At 50.0% G+C, this 19,381-nt stretch overlaps 1 protein-coding gene across 4 annotated transcripts in view; it reads right to left on the bottom strand.

The window, feature by feature from the left end:
- The window catches only part of znf341 (zinc finger protein 341), a 64,603-nt gene that overhangs the window by 19,575 nt on the left and 25,647 nt on the right, over positions 1-19,381 (bottom strand). For 3 of the 4 annotated variants that reach the window (XR_009446915.1, XM_059652723.1, XM_059652725.1), the window contains 6 exons: positions 13,302-13,520; positions 8,821-9,004; positions 7,907-7,991; positions 5,057-5,238; positions 1,918-2,114; positions 565-773 (listed from right to left, as the gene is read on the bottom strand). Coding sequence is in view for 3 of the 4 variants with exons in the window: in XM_059652723.1 (XP_059508706.1) it covers positions 565-773; positions 1,918-2,114; positions 5,057-5,238; positions 7,907-7,991; positions 8,821-9,004; positions 13,302-13,520 (1,076 nt within the window). In the remaining variant the exon portion in view is untranslated. The remainder of the gene's footprint in view (positions 1-564; positions 774-1,917; positions 2,115-5,056; positions 5,239-7,906; positions 7,992-8,820; positions 9,005-13,301; positions 13,521-19,381) is intronic. The other variant, XM_059652724.1, reaches the window with a different exon arrangement.

The raw sequence follows: 19,381 nt of genomic DNA on the forward strand, positions 1-19,381 counted from the left end.
TGTTCCTGACATAAAGTAGCATGATGAGTGTGTCAGGGAGTGTACTATCCACCTACAAGAGACTACATGATATAGGGAAGACTCCTGGAACAAGCAAAGCAGAGACAAGCACAGGAATTCCTAGAAGCCTGGTAGTCCAATAGAAATCCATCAACAAACACATAGAACTCGACCCCATACCCTCCACTGTGAAGGAAAACCGGAAGGAAGGTCATCCAGCCCAACGGACACCAGAGTTTAAACACCAGGCAGGAAAACACACCGACTAATCATCAGAGGCTGCACTGATGATGTTACCCAGCAGGGTAATGAAACGTCTGTGGATCAACAAACCAGCTCAGCGAGCCAACCAACCACAACATCGACAACCCAAGCTCCAAATCTATTCTAAAACCTTATATTTTCAGATTGTGCAGAAGGAATTCTGGGTCCAACACGGAGGGCTGGGAGCATTGGAGGGACTAGAGAGGAACTGAACAGTCACAGCAACCGCAGGGGGAATTCACCATGGCTACATTCTTATGCCACACAAGGTGTGCCCATTGGAACGGAAGGCTGGCTCACCTGTAAAATGTGGGGCATTTCTTGGGAGTCTGCTGGGGGTAAAGGTTGTGAGAATACTGGTGTACCCCCAGCTCATACAGTGATGGGAAGATCTTACTGCAGAGATGACACCGGTATGTTATTTCATCGTCGTGATTCTTGATGTGTTCGACAAACTCATCGAGCTTCACAAAGGTCTGAATGCAATTCTTCACCACACACTTGTACACCTTAGAGAGGAGAACGCATTACAGCAGCATTAGAAACAGCAGCAAGCCCTTGAGCTGACTCTACCATCACAGCCAATGTTCCACCTCAAGCCTGCCTCAGTAATACCCTTCAGTGCTCATAAATCTGTCAATTCCAACACTCTATGACCGAGCATCCACAGGTCCCAGAGGAAACTAGCCGAAAATTCTCAGCACTCTGAGCTCACAAATTTTATTGCATCCCAATCTTAAAGGGCTGACCCTTGCTTCTGAAACTGCGATTCGGATCTCTAGTTTCCCCTGACAGGAAATAGAGAAGGTGATAGTTTAATGTCTCCTTTGAAAGATGGTGCCACTGACAGAGCCACGCTGGAAACGTGTGACTATGGGCTCCACCTCTCTCGTTTTCCCCATGGTAACTTTCATTTTCCCAGCCAAATTCCCTTATCATTCATTTTGCTTACAAGTGTTCTGGTAAATAATTCAAAGCTGAAGCAGTTGATCATTTTCTCAACATTTACCCTTTTAACAATAATATATTTTCCAATGAGCTCACCCCTCATTCCTCTTAACAGGTATGAGTGATAATGAGTGAGGGGGTGGGCCAGAGAGAGAGAGAGAGAGAGAGAGAGACAGAGAGAGAGACAGAGAGAGACAGAGAGAGAGAGAGAGAGCGAGAACGAGCGCGAGACAGTGTGTAGCAGGGTGTGCAGGCACGTGTGCGTGTGTATATTTGTGGGGGGGGGGGTTGTGTGAGCACGTGGAGTGTGGGCGTTTGGGGGGGTACGCGGGGGCGCGAGAAGGGGGAGAGACGCGGGGGCGCGAGAAGGGGGAGGGACGCGGGAGCGCGAGAAGGGGGAGGGACGAGGGGGCGCGAGAAGGGGGAGGGACGAGGGGGCGCGAGAAGGGGGAGGACGCGGGGGCGCGAGAAGGGGGAGGGACGCGGGGGCGCGAGAAGGGGGAGGGACGCGGGGGCGCGAGAAGGGGGAGGGACGCGGGGGCGCGAGAAGGGGGAGGGACGAGGGGGCGCGAGAAGGGGGAGGGACGAGGGGGGCGCGAGAAGGGGGAGGGACGAGGGGGCGCGAGAAGGGGGAGGGATGAGGGGGCGCGAGAAGGGGGAGGCATAAGGGACGTGCCGGGGTGAAGCAGCATAGGAGAGCAGTACCTGTTGGTTCTTGTGCTGGATCATGTGGGACTTCAACTGGAAGTAACTGACGAATTTCCCAGGACAGAACTGGCACTGGTAGGAGCTGTCAATCACCACCATCTGCTTCACCTCGGCACCGGCACTGGCACCGGCCTCACCCGAGTGACTGGCAGAGTTCACCAGTGCCTGCTGCTCAGGGTTCTCCGATAATTCTGCTTTAAGTGGAATTTGGAGTGGGGGGATAGGAGGAAAGAGGTGAGGGTGTGGAGATTGAGGAAAGGGTGGGGTGAGGACTTTACAGACGGGGAGAGTGGGGAGGAGGGGAGACAGTGGCGTGGGCGCGCGTGTATGCCAGGGAGGGAGAGATTGGGGTGGGGAAGAGGGTTGGGGAGACGGGGGACAAGGAGAGCGGGGAGAGTGAAGAGAGAAGTGGATGGGGAGTGGGGGTTAAAAGTGAGTGGGTGGGGGTGGAGAGGAACGGGAGAGGAGGCAGAAAGGGGCCAGGTATACAGTAAGGCAGGCGCACGAATAAAGAGGGTGTGAGAGAGGGGCGGGGGGAGGGAGGAAGAGATACAAGGGCTTGTTAAACATGTCTGACAACAGACTCATTCACCCCGTTGCCCCCCACCCCTGCCCCTGACATTCTCTCGACCAGGGGGAGGGAGAATTAAAATGCTGAAGAACCCATCTAAATGTGACAACACTCAACAACATCCAGTCTCTAAATATTCCAACAAATTTTCTTCATTCATTCAAGGGATGAGGGCATCACTGACCAGGCAGCATTTATTGCCCAGAGGGCAGTTCAGAGTCAACCACATTGCTGAGAGTCTGGAGTCACATGTAAGCCAGACCAGGTAAGGATGGTAGTTTCCTTCACGAAAGGAGATTAGTGAACCAGATGGGTTTTCCTCAACAAACTGACAATGGATTCATGGTCATCATTAGATTCTTAATTCCAGTTATTTTATTTAATTCAAATTCCACCATGTGCCGTGGTGGGATTTGAACCCAGGCCCCATAACGTTATCTGGGTCTCTGGATTAACAGTCCAGCGATAATACCACTAGGCCATTGCCTCAAGTGAATAGCCAAGTGAAAAACTCTCAACTCAAAGTCCTCATCTCAGTCTGAAAAGGTGTAGCCTTTATTCAGAAAGGGAATCACTGGGTCTTAAATTCTCCTGCTGGAGAAAGCTTTCTCTCAGCATCAACCCTGCCCAGTATCTCCCATATTTTGTGAAGTCATTCGCCATCGCCCACCTGGGCTCTGTCTCTCTGTGGTGGAGGTAGGATCCAAACCGCTGGAGACAGGGCTTTGGGGGAAACTACGGCCACATGAGGAGACGGCGCATTTACAAACTTCTCCAGCCCAGTTAGGGATTGAAGCTGCCTCTTCAACACATCCTTCAGCACACTCTACCCAAGTGAACTGCTCAGAATCAAACCCTAAATCGCTGAGATCCAGCACTGGTCCTTGCCATGCTCCACTATTTACAGCCCTGACGACTTGAAAAAAAAACTTTTTTTTAATCCCAACTCTTCGCTGAATTGGGTTCATATCTCACCCTAGCTGATGGCCTTTAAGCCTTAATCTTTAAAAATCCCATCTGGTTCGCTAATGCCCTTTAGGGAAGGAAATCTGCCATCCTTACCTGGTCTGGCCTACATGTGACTCCGGATCCACAGCAATGGGGATAGTTCCTAACTACCCTACAAAACCTCTCAGTTCTAGGGTAATTAGTGACGGAGCACTGAATGATACCCACATTGCACACAGGAATTAAGAAACAAAACATTAATCTCTACCAAGCTAATGAATTAGCCACAATACCAGAGGCTCTTATTTTGTGTAATAACCTTTAATGTACTATCCTGTTGAATCGTTGTGGAAAGTCAATATTTAACATCATTAACCACATCAGTGATGACAATTCCCCCCCAAACAAAACCCTAATGAACTGTTCAGGTAACACTCCCCCACAACCCCTCCCATGAAACCCTGTTGTATCAAATGATTTTCTGAAGTGCTCTGTAACAACTCAACAGTAATAGACTCCAACCTTTCCCACATGACTACTAGACCTTGATCAGATGGCAGTTTGGTTTGTTACTTTGACACAGAGGACCTCTAGCCAATGAGGGAGGGGTCTCTCAGTTCTCTAAATAGGCCACTTCAAGCACACCCCACGCCACCCGCCCCCCCATCCCAACCAACCACACAATTCAATAAGATCATGGTTGACCTGATTTTAACCTCAACTCTACACTCCTGCCTACTCCTGAGAATCTTTCACCTCCTTGGTCATCAACCCACATCTGTCTTAAAATATTTAACGATTCTGCATTTACTGCCTTTCAAGGAAGGACAACCAAAACCCAAACAGTCTGACAGAAAAACATCTTTCCCCATCTGTTTTAAACTATGACCCCAAATGATCACAAGGTAATCTGCTCATTGCAGGGATTAGTCTAATAAACCATTCCTGAACAGCATCCAACACAGTAGTATCCTTCTGTATGTAGGGTGACCAGTCTGTTACACTCTACTCCAGATGGGGTGTCACCAATGCCCTATATAACTGAGGCACTCTTATATTCAACTCCCATCACTGTGTACCATGACATTCTTTTTCAAGAGTCCCTACAGCATGGAAGCAGGCCATTCAGCCCATCAGGTCCACATCGACCCTCCAAAGAGCTCCCACTCTGATCTAGCCTATCCTTGTAACCATGCATTTCCCATGTCTAACCCACCTAAGCCCGCAAATCCCTGGACACCACAGGCAATTTAGCATGGCCAATCCACCTAGTGTGCACATCTTCGGACAGTAGGAGGAAACCGGAGCACCCGGAGGAAGCCCACACAGATACGGCGAGAGGGAATATGCAAACTCTGCACAGATGGTCATCCAAGGGTAGAATCGAACCAGGGTCCCTGATGCTGAAGCACCAATGCTAACCACCGAGCCACCCAGGTCCTTGTCAACCACATCCTCTGCATTCCTCGTTGCATTTCTGCCCCCGCTCCTAACGGTCTCTTGCTGGGCTCTGACTGACTGCGAGGAGTGAGACGCGGAAATGGTTCTGAATGCTGTGATCGCTGCCGAGGGTACAGGAGATCGCCCACCCACCTCCCCAGCCCTGGTGCTGCTGACCTGCGGCCTCGTTCTCCTCACGCTCGCCCATTTCTTCCGAGCTGACAGTGAGCACCTGCATGGAGACAGAGGACACCCCAGATGGCCACACCTTGTGGGTCTGCATGTGCTTCTTGACATTGGATTTCTGAGCGAAGGCCCGGCCGCAGACAATGCACTGGAAGGGTTTCTCCCCCGTGTGGCTGCAGGAACAAGGTGGGGAGAGGGATTCAGAGCTCATTCGTAAGGCTTCCCCAACTTCAGACCGATACAGCAGGTTTCCAAGGGGACATCATAACCTGCAAGGTGCAGGGAGTTTGGGATTGGGGTCACGATTCAGGGATGGAAGAAGGAATCTGAATTTCTATAGTGCCTTTCGCAGGTCCAGCACACATCAAATAATGAAGCCCTTCGCTGAAGTGGGGACAGGGCTTTGATGAGGGATTGGAATGGACTAGTCCGCGCACAAACAGGTGTGATAACTGGCGGATTATCTGCTCTGTTTAGGCGACTGTTGATTGAGGAATTAATGTTGGCCGAGAGACCGCGGGAAGATCTTCTCTGCTCTGTTTCAGAGCAGCGCCTCTGCATCTCTCATGTCCACCAGGGTCTAGATTTCAACTTGGCACCTGGGACAGTGCAATGCGCCCGCTCGGGGAATCTCACGCTGGATTTTACTGTTCCCAGTCCTGGAGCGTGACCTGCTCAGACGGGGCTCAGCTCCTGGCAACAGTCATACCCCATGAAAATCAGTCAAAATGGAGAGGAGGTGGGCCCCATCATGGTACAGACAGGAAATGCTCATCTGCTATACCCCAATCCCAAACAAAACTCCTTCCTGAAAGGAAATCTGCTGTTCTCAAGACCTCGGAGCTGAGAAGGTCGAGGGGTAGTTGAATCGAGTTGTACAAAGTTCTGAGGGGCATAGACAGGGAAAAATGTTACCCCCTGTTAATGTTAAAGGGGGCAATAACTGGGGGAGGGGGGGTGCAGCAAGGGGTCAGAGGGGAATTGAGGAAAACCTTTCTCATTCAGAGTTTGATGGGTACGGGGAAATGCCTGCCTTAAAGGGTAGTCAAGCCATGAGCAGTTTAAGGCTCATTTAGGTGATGAGTTAAAATGCTAAGGCATACAGAGACATGGGCCAAGGGCTGGGAAACGGGATTGGAATTGATGGAGCAGAAATAAAAGCAGAAATTGTTGGAGGTACTCAGCAGATCTGGCCGCATCTGTGGAGAGAGAAAGCAGAGTTATTGTTTTAGCTTCGGTGAATCTTGTTTTTGTTTCTGATTTCTAGCAATGACAGTTCCTTTTTTTAAGACTCGTGTGGACACAATGGGCTGAAGGGACTCTGTCAGTGCTGTGAAACCTCCAGGACTCTAAGCTAGAGCATCTGTTATCTGAGCACATCACAGTTGCCTCTCCCATGGGTTACTGACAGGAAGTGGGAGCTTCTGCTCTGCAGGATCCTCTGGGTAATCAGCCACATCTAGACTTCCCAGACAGCAGGGAAATGATAACCCAGAACCAGCCCTCGCTGATAATTATTTGCAGCAAGCTCACAGTATATAATGAGGAACAGGAGAAGGCCATTTGGCCCCTTGAGCTTGCTCCACCATTCAATCAGATTATGGCCAATCCGTAGCCTAACTGCAAGTAACTGCCTATGGTCCATTTCAGATGTAAAATTAACAAGTGACCCACTGCTCTCCCACTTAATGTGTGTCAAAGTGCTTCCTAACACCTCACTGCAACAGTCTGGCCCTAATTCTTAGACAACGACCCCAGTTATAGAGTCGCTAAACAGTGGGAATAGTTTATCTTTCTCTACTCTGTCTTTTCCTATTAATATCATGAAGACTTTGAACAGATCAGCTTTAAAACCTTCTAAATTCTAAAGAAAACAGGCGTAACATGTGTAATCTCTCCTAATGATCCAGGTATCATTCTCGTAAACATGTGCTGTACTCCCTCCAAAGCCAGCGCATCCTGCCTGTGACGTGGTTCCCAGATCTGCTCACAGTCTCCAAAGACGGTTTAATCAGAGCCTTGTCCATAGAAATGTACACAGCAGAGGGAAAGGCTGTAAAAATATGGAACAAAAACAAAGTTGCTGAAAAAAACTGGTTCTGGGGAAGGGTCACCGGACCCGAAACATTAACTCTGTTTTCTCCTCCACAGATGCTGCCAGACCTGCTGAGCTTTTCCAGCAACTTTGTTTTTGATCCTGATTTACAGCATCCGCAGTCCTTTTAGTTTTTATTTGGCTGTAAAAATATAGTCGACTGATACCCTCGGAACCTTTGCTCCTATTTGAATTAGCACAGGTCAGGCCTCTCAGCCTAGGGCCAATCGCCGACGCTGCCCTCTGGGATGAAAGCCCAGTTCTTGGAGGAGGGGTGGATGAGATTTATTCGAACGGCACCAGAGAGTTGTGAAAGGCAAGAGATACTGGGGTCAGCACTGTTGGAGGAGATTTGATGGAAACACCCCTAATTATGAGGCGCTCAGACAAAAGAGAAACTGCTGGCACTGTCACCATCCGGGGAAACAGATTTCAGATCATCAGAACCAGAGGAGAATGTAGTTTCTAAACCAGCGAGTTATCAGAAACACGTTGTGAGCGAGGGTGATGGAGACCAGTTCAACAGAACCATCGCAAAGGGAACTGTACAAACACAAGGGGATATTTGCATGGGTTACTAGGAAGCTCAGTGAAATTGGGAATTACTGGATAGAGCTATCCCTGAAGTACAGCAGGAACACTGGGAGAATGGCCACTGCCTACGCTGTGCTGTTCCGTAATTAACTCGCCAGGAGACAAGGTCCAGGCATTTCCCTGTCCACCAGTCATGCAGACCAACCTCGTACCTTCTGATGTGCTGCTGGAGGTCGAAGTTCTTGGCAAACATCTTGTGGCAATAGTTACATTTCAGCTTTTGTGATTTTCCTTTCCCTGAAAGTACAAAAAGAATCAGTTTGAGACGCACGCGCGCTCTCTCTGATTTCTGTTTTCAGCGATATCTGCGGCTTCACGCCGACTGTGTGTCACGCTGACCCGTCGACCTGGTGTCACAACACCCCCCCCAACACACACATCACTCCCCAACATGCCGACAACCACCCCTCACGCGCACACCCGCCTAGCTTAAAACCACACCCCAATTCCGCCAGCCGCATTCCCCGCGCACCCCCCCCCCCCCCCCGCCACCGCCAGAGTTTCCTGGCTGCACGTTCTGAGTTTTAACTGCCATCAGAATGACCAACATCAGGTGGAATACAGCACCAGTTGCATTGTTCTACACCTCAACATCCGTGTGAGCTCCACACTCAATGAGGTACTGACAACCATAGAACCCCTGTAGTGCAGAAAGAGGCCATTCAGCCCATCGAGTCTGCACTGACCGTCTGAACCACATCCCATCCAGATCACGCGTCCCATCTGCAAGATTGTGTGGGTTTTTTTAATCTGGTCTGTGGGAAGAAACTGGTGGAACGTGGTGCCACTGTCTGCAGCCAATCCCACACACAAACTGACGATCGTCAGGTGACCTGTTTTTCGGTGTTGGGTGTGGGAGACCGGGGGACCTTTGCTCTTTCGGTGCCGCAGGACCCTCCACATCAACCTAGCAACCCAGATCCCGGGCTAAGCTGCCATCCAAACAACAGCGCCTCAGGCACTGTGAGGTGAGTAACAGACTGGGCCGAGGCTACAGGGTAGGGACCACATTGAGGGGGCAAAGCAGCAGGGGGAGGCTGGTGTGTCCCCTCCTTGGGGTCCTTACCTTCCTGGGCGCCCAAGGTATCTTTGGGCTGCCTGTTCTTTGTGCTGTTGGAGTCGAAGTTCGAGAGTTCATCAGCTGCAGGGCGAAGGGTGATGTTGGTCGTTCTAGTTTTGAGGCCTTGCTTTCCAGGACTGTACACAGGGGGAGTGGTGAACGGGGAACTCTCCACACACTGGCTGGGAACCTGCGGAGAGCACAGCCAAGTACTGAGGCTGCCGGCAACAGCGAAAGAACACACACACAAACTGACAATGCAACCCAGTGCTGACATAAAACCCAACGAGTCTCCAGTAGGAGAACTGACACAAAATACTACGGATGCTGGAAATCCGAAATGACAGCGCAGAGAACGCTGGAGAAACTCAGCAGGTCTGGCAGCATCTATGGAGAGAGGAACGCAGTTAATATTTTAAATCTCGGTATGATTTTCCATACCAGTTCCGAGGAAGGGTCACTGGAGTCTAAACATTACCTCCGTCTCTCTCCATAGGTGCTGCCAGACCTGCTGAGTTTCTTCAGCACTGCCTGTGTTTGGTCTGAGGAAAGAGAAGATGGAAGGGTCACCTGGGAAAGGACTTTAAGATCATGAAACAATTTGGCAGAGGCTTTCCACTTGGGGAGGGTGAAGTCCAAAATGAGGGAGCACTGACAGAAGATGGATCACACCCACACACAAAATAAAACTGGAATGTCCAGACTCGAAGAGCAGCAAGAACATTGAAGAGGGTCCTGCAGGGAGGGACCAAGGGGATTAGCATTGACACAGTTCAGTAGAACCTCAGATAATACGAGGAAGAGGTATCAACAGGGTAGACGTGGAAAGGTCATTCTCCTCATACAAGCATCTTGGACCAAATGGCAGTATCTCAGAAAAGGAGAAAGGACAGGAATAAGGAGGAATTTCTTCTTTCAAAAGGGGGAGTGAATCTGTGGAATCCTTTACCACAGAGAGCTGGACCATCATCATCACAGAATCCCTACAGGGTATAAACAAGCCCTTCGGCCCAATAGGCCTGCACTGACCCTTGGGGCGTCCCACCCAGACCCATCCCCCTATAACCCACCTAATCTGCACACCCCTGAACACTACGGGCAATTTAGCATGGCCGATCCACCCAAAACCTGCACACCTTTGGGCTGTGGGAGGAAACCGGAGCACCCGGAGGAAACCCACTCAGACGGTTGCCCGAGGCTGGAATCGAACCTGGGTCCCTGGCGCTGTGAGGCAGCAGCGCTAACCACTGAGCCACCGTGCTGCCTGGGCTAGTTCTGTAATCCCCAGCTTATTAACTAAACTTAAATTACACCAGCTGTCATTGCGGCATTCGGACCCAGCTCCCCAGAGCATTTGGCCTCTGAATCACTAGCCCAGGGACATTACTAGCCCAGGGACATTACCATTATGACACCATTTCCCAAACTGACTCGTGCTAGGGAATAAAAAAGGTAAAATTCTGTTGCTCAGTGCAGTCTGTAAACCATCAACTAGTGGGAAGGATATAGAGGTACAAATCTGTAGGAAAATTACAGAGAAAAACCAATTTACACTACAGGATCATTCTAAGAAAGGAACTTTAATTTTCCACTCATAAACTGGAATTATGGTAATATAAGGGTCAGCGAAGGGCGAGTGTTCTTAAATTAAGTTCAGACGCGTTTCCTACAGCAATCTATATCTAACTCAATAAGAAAGGATGCACTGTTGGACATAGCTCTTAGAAATGAAGTGGACTAAGTAGATCAACGTAGGAATATTTTGGGAAGAGTGGTCACTGGATCGTATGGTTTAAGACAGAAACAGAAGTGGCCAAGCTAGAATAAGAATAATTAACAGGCAGAGAGCCAACTTCAAAGGGGCAAGAACTGACCTGAGCCAGATACACTACACGCTAAGGTTGGGAGACCACACTTGTAACTTAGCAGTTTGAGGAGTTGGTTGCTCAGGTATATTCATTGACGTGAGTTCGAACCGCATTCGGGCAGATGGTGGAATTTGAATTCAACAACAAAAAGTCTGGAATTAAGAATCTTCTGATGACCATGAAACCATTGTCAATTATCTGGGAAAATCCATCTGGGGTAGGGACAATTAAGGACTAGAAAGGGAATTTTCATGTGGGAGCAGGGCGCATGGCTGAGGTATTAGATTAACAGTTTGATCAGTCGTCACTAGGGGGTTAGATGCTCCTTGGGGTGACACGGCGGTTAGCACTGCTGCCTCACAGTGCCAGGGACCCGGGTTCGATACTAGCCACGGGCAACTGTTCATGTGGAATTTGCATGTTATCCCGTGTCTTGTTGGGGGAGGGGGAGTGCAAAGATGTGCAGGCTAGGTGGATTGGCCATGCGATATTATCCATAGTGTTTAGGGACGTGTAGGTTAGATGCATTAGCCATGGGAAATGCAGGGATAGTTCTGGGTGGAATGCTCTTCAGTGGGTTGTTTTGGACTTGTTGGGCTGAATGGCCTGTTTGCACACTGTAGGGATTCTAAGACTCCCCAGGCCAGGGTTACAGAGGGGAGACTCTCACATAAGGGTTAACATTGCTAAGGAAGAGGTGCTGGATGGACTGTTGGTCCTTATATTTGACAAATTTCTCAGGCCGGATGAGATGAATTTTGAAGGAAGTGCAAGTGGAAATTGTAGGGTCACTTTTTCCTAGACTCAAGGGAGAGGCCAGGAGACCAGAGAATTGTAAACATTCCATCCCTGTCTGAGAAAGTACAAAAAGTCACTTTAACTTCAGTGCTGGGGAAACTTCTGGAAACAACAATTCAGAGCAAAATTAATTTATCACGTGGAAAAATGTGAGTTAGCTTGGAAGAGGATGGCGCGTGTATGGAATGAGCTGCCAGGAGAAGTGCTGGAAGCTGATACAACAATTAAAAGGCATCTGGATGGGTATATGAATAGGAAGGGATTAGAGGGACATGGGCCAAATTGTGTGAAATGAGACTAGGTTAATTTCGGATATCTGGTCAGCATGGACAAGTTGGACCGAAGGGTCCGTTTCCACGCTGTACAACTGTTCTGACAGCCACCACGGATTTAAGGCAAAACTGTGTTTAACAAACATGTTTTTTAAAATTGAGAGCTAACAGAAAGGCCTGATGAAGAAAATTTGAAATAAAAATCATTCAGGGAAGTAGGTGTCAGTAGCTAGGCCAGCATTGATTGCCCATCCCTAACCGCCCCCCAGGCGGCAGTTAAGAGTCAACCACATTGCCATGGGACTGGAGTCACATGTAGGCCAGACCAGGTAAGGATGGCAGTTTCCTTCCCCTGAAGGACATTAGTGACCCAGATGATTACTCACATCAATCCACAATGGTCACATTGTCACTGTTAGACCAGCTTCTTAGTCCATACCTTTTATTGTTGAATTCAAATACGACAATAGTGGAAGCAGCCCTTCCCCCTATTGATCCTGCACTACCAAAGCCTACAATGCTACCATCCCCCACACCTCCAGGACATTAGCCTGGGGTTACTACTCAAGTGTAGTGAGCACCCCTCACCTGGTGTCCACGGACTTCCAGACAGCTTTCGATCCAGAGCCACACAACAGATTTGAGGTATACTATCGCTCATGGAACAAAAGGGAATGTAGCCACATGCAGACAAACCTGGACGAATAGTAGGGAACAGCAAGTAATGGTCGAGGGAAATTTTTCAGGCTGGTTGTGTGTTGGGGGGTGGGGGGGGGTCTTGTTATCCCCTGGATGTTGGTGTTGAGATCTTTAGTTTTCCTGACGCATATTAATCACCTGGATCCTGGTGAGCAGGGGTCAGTTTCACACATTCCCGGGGACACAGTATTGTGAAGAATTGTAAAGTGAGGGGAGGACACTGCAGGACTCCAAAAGGTCATTGATAATTTGGTGGAGCAGGCAGATGGGTGGCAGAGGGGTAATGAGGTCAGAAAAACATTGAAGGGCAATATAAAACAGGAGATATCGTTTCAAGGGGAAGCAAGAGAACATGCGCGGAGACCACTGAAGGTGGAGAGAGCAGCTCATAAAACCCTCAGTGTCCTTGGCATCGCTATTAGGGGCATGGGTAAGACATTTCTAAACAACAGCTTGGAGATTTGGGTGCTCTTTTGGGACTGTACATTAGGAGGATGCTGGGGGGCAGGGCAGATGGACCCAGCGGCAAGTCAGCGAGAGAGCAGGAGGACGATGCAACCGTTCAAATTCTGTGTGTTTTGCAAAGCCATCAGAGTGCAGTTGATTATTTTCACGAGAGGGACAGGGATAAATACTTGACCAGCACAGATTCTCAGGGTTACAGGCAAACACTGGGTCACACTGTTGGCCCTTCCAAAGGTCCAGCACAGGCACAACAGACAGAGTGGCCTCCTTCAGCAAATCATGATGGATGCCCCACCATTTCCTCAGCTCTTCAGTTCGACACGCTGTGATCCTTCCTGCAGCGTGAATGTCCCCCCTCCGACTCCATCCCGTTCACCGTCAGTACCTGGACATGTGGGAAGTTCTGCATGGCCAGGCTCTGCCCCTCCGAGGTGTTCCCGTTCATCGGAGTCAGTGTGCTGTACACTTGCACCACAGCATTTCCGCTGGGACTGGGCTGGATCTGGGGGGTCATTGTAGGAGGAGGGGGAGGTGGGGGAGGGGGAGGGGGAGGGGGAGGGGGTTGGGGTATGTATGAAGCTCCCGGATGCATGTTGTGACTGCTCTGCAAAAAAATAATAAAACACACGCGCGCAAGTGGGAGAATAACACGTTACTTCGATAGGAACAGAGAATCGCTCTCAACGAAAGAAAAACCCTTTCCTGGCTCTGACTCGAGTTAGCTCAGGGATTGCCTCGTGTTAAAAAATAAACTCACTCAACAACAAAGGACCAACTTGATTCATAATGAAACTGTTGACCAATCAGGGATCAAACCCAGTCTATTGGGTCCGACCAGATCCACAGAAACATAGAAATTAGGAGCAGGAGATGGCCATTTGGCCCTGCTGTGCCATTCAACATGATCATGGCTGATCACCCAATTCAGTCCCCTTCTCCCACTTTCGACCCTTTGATCCCTCTAGCCCTAAAAACTATATCTGACTTCCTTTTGAGAACATTCAATGTTTTGTACTCAACAGCTTTCTGTGGCAGAGAATCCCACAGGCTCACCACTCTCTGGGTGAAGACATTTCTCCTCATGTCAGTCCTAAACGGCCCACCCCGTGTCCTCACACTGTGATCCCCTGGTCGTCAGGAATATTTTTCCCGTGTTTACCCTGTCTGGTCCTGTTAGAATTTTCTTGGTTCCGAGACACAGTCATCTCAGCAAAGTGTACCGTCACCAGATCCTGACGTTGGGATTGACGTGGGTGAGCTAGTAAAACTGAGGGACCACAATTATTGACCTCCACCACGTCGCACCCCCTCCCCGAAGCTCCGAGGGACCAGCCCTCATCATTCCTCCAGCTCGGAGACAACGGGCGGCTCAACGTTCCCGTTTCGTTTTGAGGGCAGAGATCTTGGCTGAGGAAAACATCGGAAGAGGGGGATGTTCAGCCCCACAATCCGGGACCAATTAGATGGTAGCCGGTCTCACTGAATCCCACCTCCCTGAGAACGAAATACAGCAACAAACTGACAGATTGGTCCCTCAAACCTCTTCCATGCTCATCGAACTCAACACCACCTTCCTGAAACGTCCCACTCCCTCTTCCCCAACCCACGAATCTGCTATTCCAGCATTCTGGGCACAGAATCACAATCTTCTGAACGAAGACACACACACACACACACACACACATCCACATCCACAAACACTCGACACACACCCCACACACTCATCCACATCCACACCCATCCACACACACACACACTCACTCATCCACAGACACACACACACACACTGATCGACACACACACACACACTCATCCACACACACACACACTCATCCACACACACACACTCATCCACACCCACACACTCATCCACATCCACACTCACACACACTGATCCACACACACACACTGATCCACACACACACTGATCCACACACACACTGATCCACACACACACTCACACACACTGATCCACACACACACTCACACACACTGATCCACACACACACACTCATCCACACACACACACACACACTCATCCACACTCACACACTCATCCACATCCACACACAATCGACACACACCCCACACTCATCCACACACATACACACACACATCCACACTCACACACTCATCCTCATCCACACTCACACACTCATCCACACTCACACACACATCCTCATCCACACTCACACACTCATCCACACACACACAATCATCCACACATACACACACACACAATCATCCACACATACACACACACACAATCATCCACACACACACACACACACGCACACACACAATCATCCACACACGCACACACACAATCATCCACACACGCACACCCACCCTCATCCACACACACACACCCTCATCCACACACACACACCCTCATCCACACACACACCCTCATCCACACACACACCCTCATCCACACACACACACATCCTCATCCACACACACACACACCCTCATCCACACACACACACACACACACCCTCATCCACACACACACACACCCTCATCCACACACACACACACCCTCATCCACACACACACACACACACACACACACACCCTCATCCACACACACACACACACACACACACACACACACCCCCTCATCCACACACACACACACACCCCCTCATCCACACACACACACACACCCTCATCCACACACACACACACACACACACACACCCTCATCCACACACACACACCCTCATCCACACACACACACATCCTCATCCACACACACACACACCCTCATCCACACACACACACACACCCTCATCCACACACACACACACCCTCATACACACACACACACACCCCCTCATCCACACACACACACACACACACACACCCCCTCATCCACACACACACACTCATCCACACACACACACTCATCCACACACACACACACCCTCATCCACACACACACACCCTCATCCACACTCTCACACTCATCAACACACACACACTCATCCACACACACACACACACACACACACTCATCCACACACACACACACACACACACTCATCCACACACACACACACACACACACACACACACACAATCATCCACACACACACACACACACAATCATCCACACACACACACACACACACACAATCATCCACACACACACACACACACACACACACACAATCATCCACACACACACACACACACACACAATCATCCACACACACACACACACACAATCATCCACACACACACACAATCATCATCACACACACACACACACACAATCATCCACACACACACACACAATCATCCACACACACACACACACACACACACACACACACACAATCATCCACACACACACACACACACACAATCATCCACACACACACAATCATCCACACAATCATCCACACACACACAATCATCCACACACACACACACACACACCCACCCTCATCCACACACACACACACACCCTCATCCACACACACACACACACACACACACACACACACACACACCCTCATCCACACACACACACACACACACACACCCTCATCCACACACACACACACACACCCACCCACACCCACACACACCCACACATCCACAAACACACACACACACACATCCACAAACACACACCCTCATCCACACACACCCTCATCCACACACACACACCCTCACACTCATCCACACACACACACACCCTCATCCACACACACCCTCATCCACACACACACACACCCTCATCCACACACACACACACCCTCATCCACACAAACAGACACACACACACTCACTCATCCACACACACACACTCATCCACACACACACACACACACACACACACTCACACTCATCCACACACACACACACTCATCCACACACACACACACACACACTCATCCACACACACACACACATCCCCACACACACACACTCATCCCCACACACACACACACTCATCCACACACACACACACACACACACTCATCCACACACACACACACACACACACACCCTCATCCACACACACACACACACACCCACCCACACCCACACACACCCACACATCCACAAACACACACACACACACATCCACAAACACACACCCTCATCCACACACACCCTCATCCACACACACACACCCTCACACTCATCCACACACACACACACCCTCATCCACACACACCCTCATCCACACACACACACACCCTCATCCACACACACACACACCCTCATCCACACAAACAGACACACACACACTCACTCATCCACACACACACACTCATCCACACACACACACACACACACACACACTCACACTCATCCACACACACACACACTCATCCACACACACACACACTCATCCACACACACACACTCATCCACACCCACACACTCATCCACATCCACACTCACACACACTGATCCACACACACACACTGATCCACACACACACTGATCCACACACACACTGATCCACACACACACTCACACACACTGATCCACACACACACTCACACACACTGATCCACACACACACACTCATCCACACACACACACACACACTCATCCACACTCACACACTCATCCACATCCACACACAATCGACACACACCCCACACTCATCCACACACATACACACACACATCCACACTCACACACTCATCCTCATCCACACTCACACACTCATCCACACTCACACACACATCCTCATCCACACTCACACACTCATCCACACACACACAATCATCCACACATACACACACACACAATCATCCACACATACACACACACACAATCATCCACACACACACACACACACGCACACACACAATCATCCACACACGCACACACACAATCATCCACACACGCACACCCACCCTCATCCACACACACACACCCTCATCCACACACACACACCCTCATCCACACACACACCCTCATCCACACACACACCCTCATCCACACACACACACATCCTCATCCACACACACACACACCCTCATCCACACACACACACACACACACCCTCATCCACACACACACACACCCTCATCCACACACACACACACCCTCATCCACACACACACACACACACACACACACACCCTCATCCACACACACACACACACACACACACACACACACCCCCTCATCCACACACACACACACACCCCCTCATCCACACACACACACACACCCTCATCCACACACACACACACACACACACACACCCTCATCCACACACACACACCCTCATCCACACACACACACATCCTCATCCACACACACACACACCCTCATCCACACACACACACACACCCTCATCCACACACACACACACCCTCATACACACACACACACACCCCCTCATCCACACACACACACACACACACACACCCCCTCATCCACACACACACACTCATCCACACACACACACTCATCCACACACACACACACCCTCATCCACACACACACACCCTCATCCACACTCTCACACTCATCAACACACACACACTCATCCACACACACACACACACACACACACTCATCCACACACACACACACACACACACTCATCCACACACACACACACACACACACACACACACACAATCATCCACACACACACACACACACAATCATCCACACACACACACACACACACACAATCATCCACACACACACACACACACACACACACACAATCATCCACACACACACACACACACACACAATCATCCACACACACACACACACACAATCATCCACACACACACACAATCATCATCACACACACACACACACACAATCATCCACACACACACACACAATCATCCACACACACACACACACACACACACACACACACACAATCATCCACACACACACACACACACACAATCATCCACACACACACAATCATCCACACAATCATCCACACACACACAATCATCCACACACACACACACACACACACACACCCACCCTCATCCACACACACACACACACCCTCATCCACACACACACACACACACACACACACACACACACACACCCTCATCCACACACACACACACACACACACACCCTCATCCACACACACACACACACACCCACCCACACCCACACACACCCACACATCCACAAACACACACACACACACATCCACAAACACACACCCTCATCCACACACACCCTCATCCACACACACACACCCTCACACTCATCCACACACACACACACCCTCATCCACACACACCCTCATCCACACACACACACACCCTCATCCACACACACACACACCCTCATCCACACAAACAGACACACACACACTCACTCATCCACACACACACACTCATCCACACACACACACACACACACACACACTCACACTCATCCACACACACACACACTCATCCACACACACACACACACACACTCATCCACACACAC

Source organism: Stegostoma tigrinum, chromosome 19 (assembly GCF_030684315.1).
Source record: "Stegostoma tigrinum isolate sSteTig4 chromosome 19, sSteTig4.hap1, whole genome shotgun sequence".
NCBI lineage: Eukaryota > Metazoa > Chordata > Chondrichthyes > Orectolobiformes > Stegostomatidae > Stegostoma > Stegostoma tigrinum.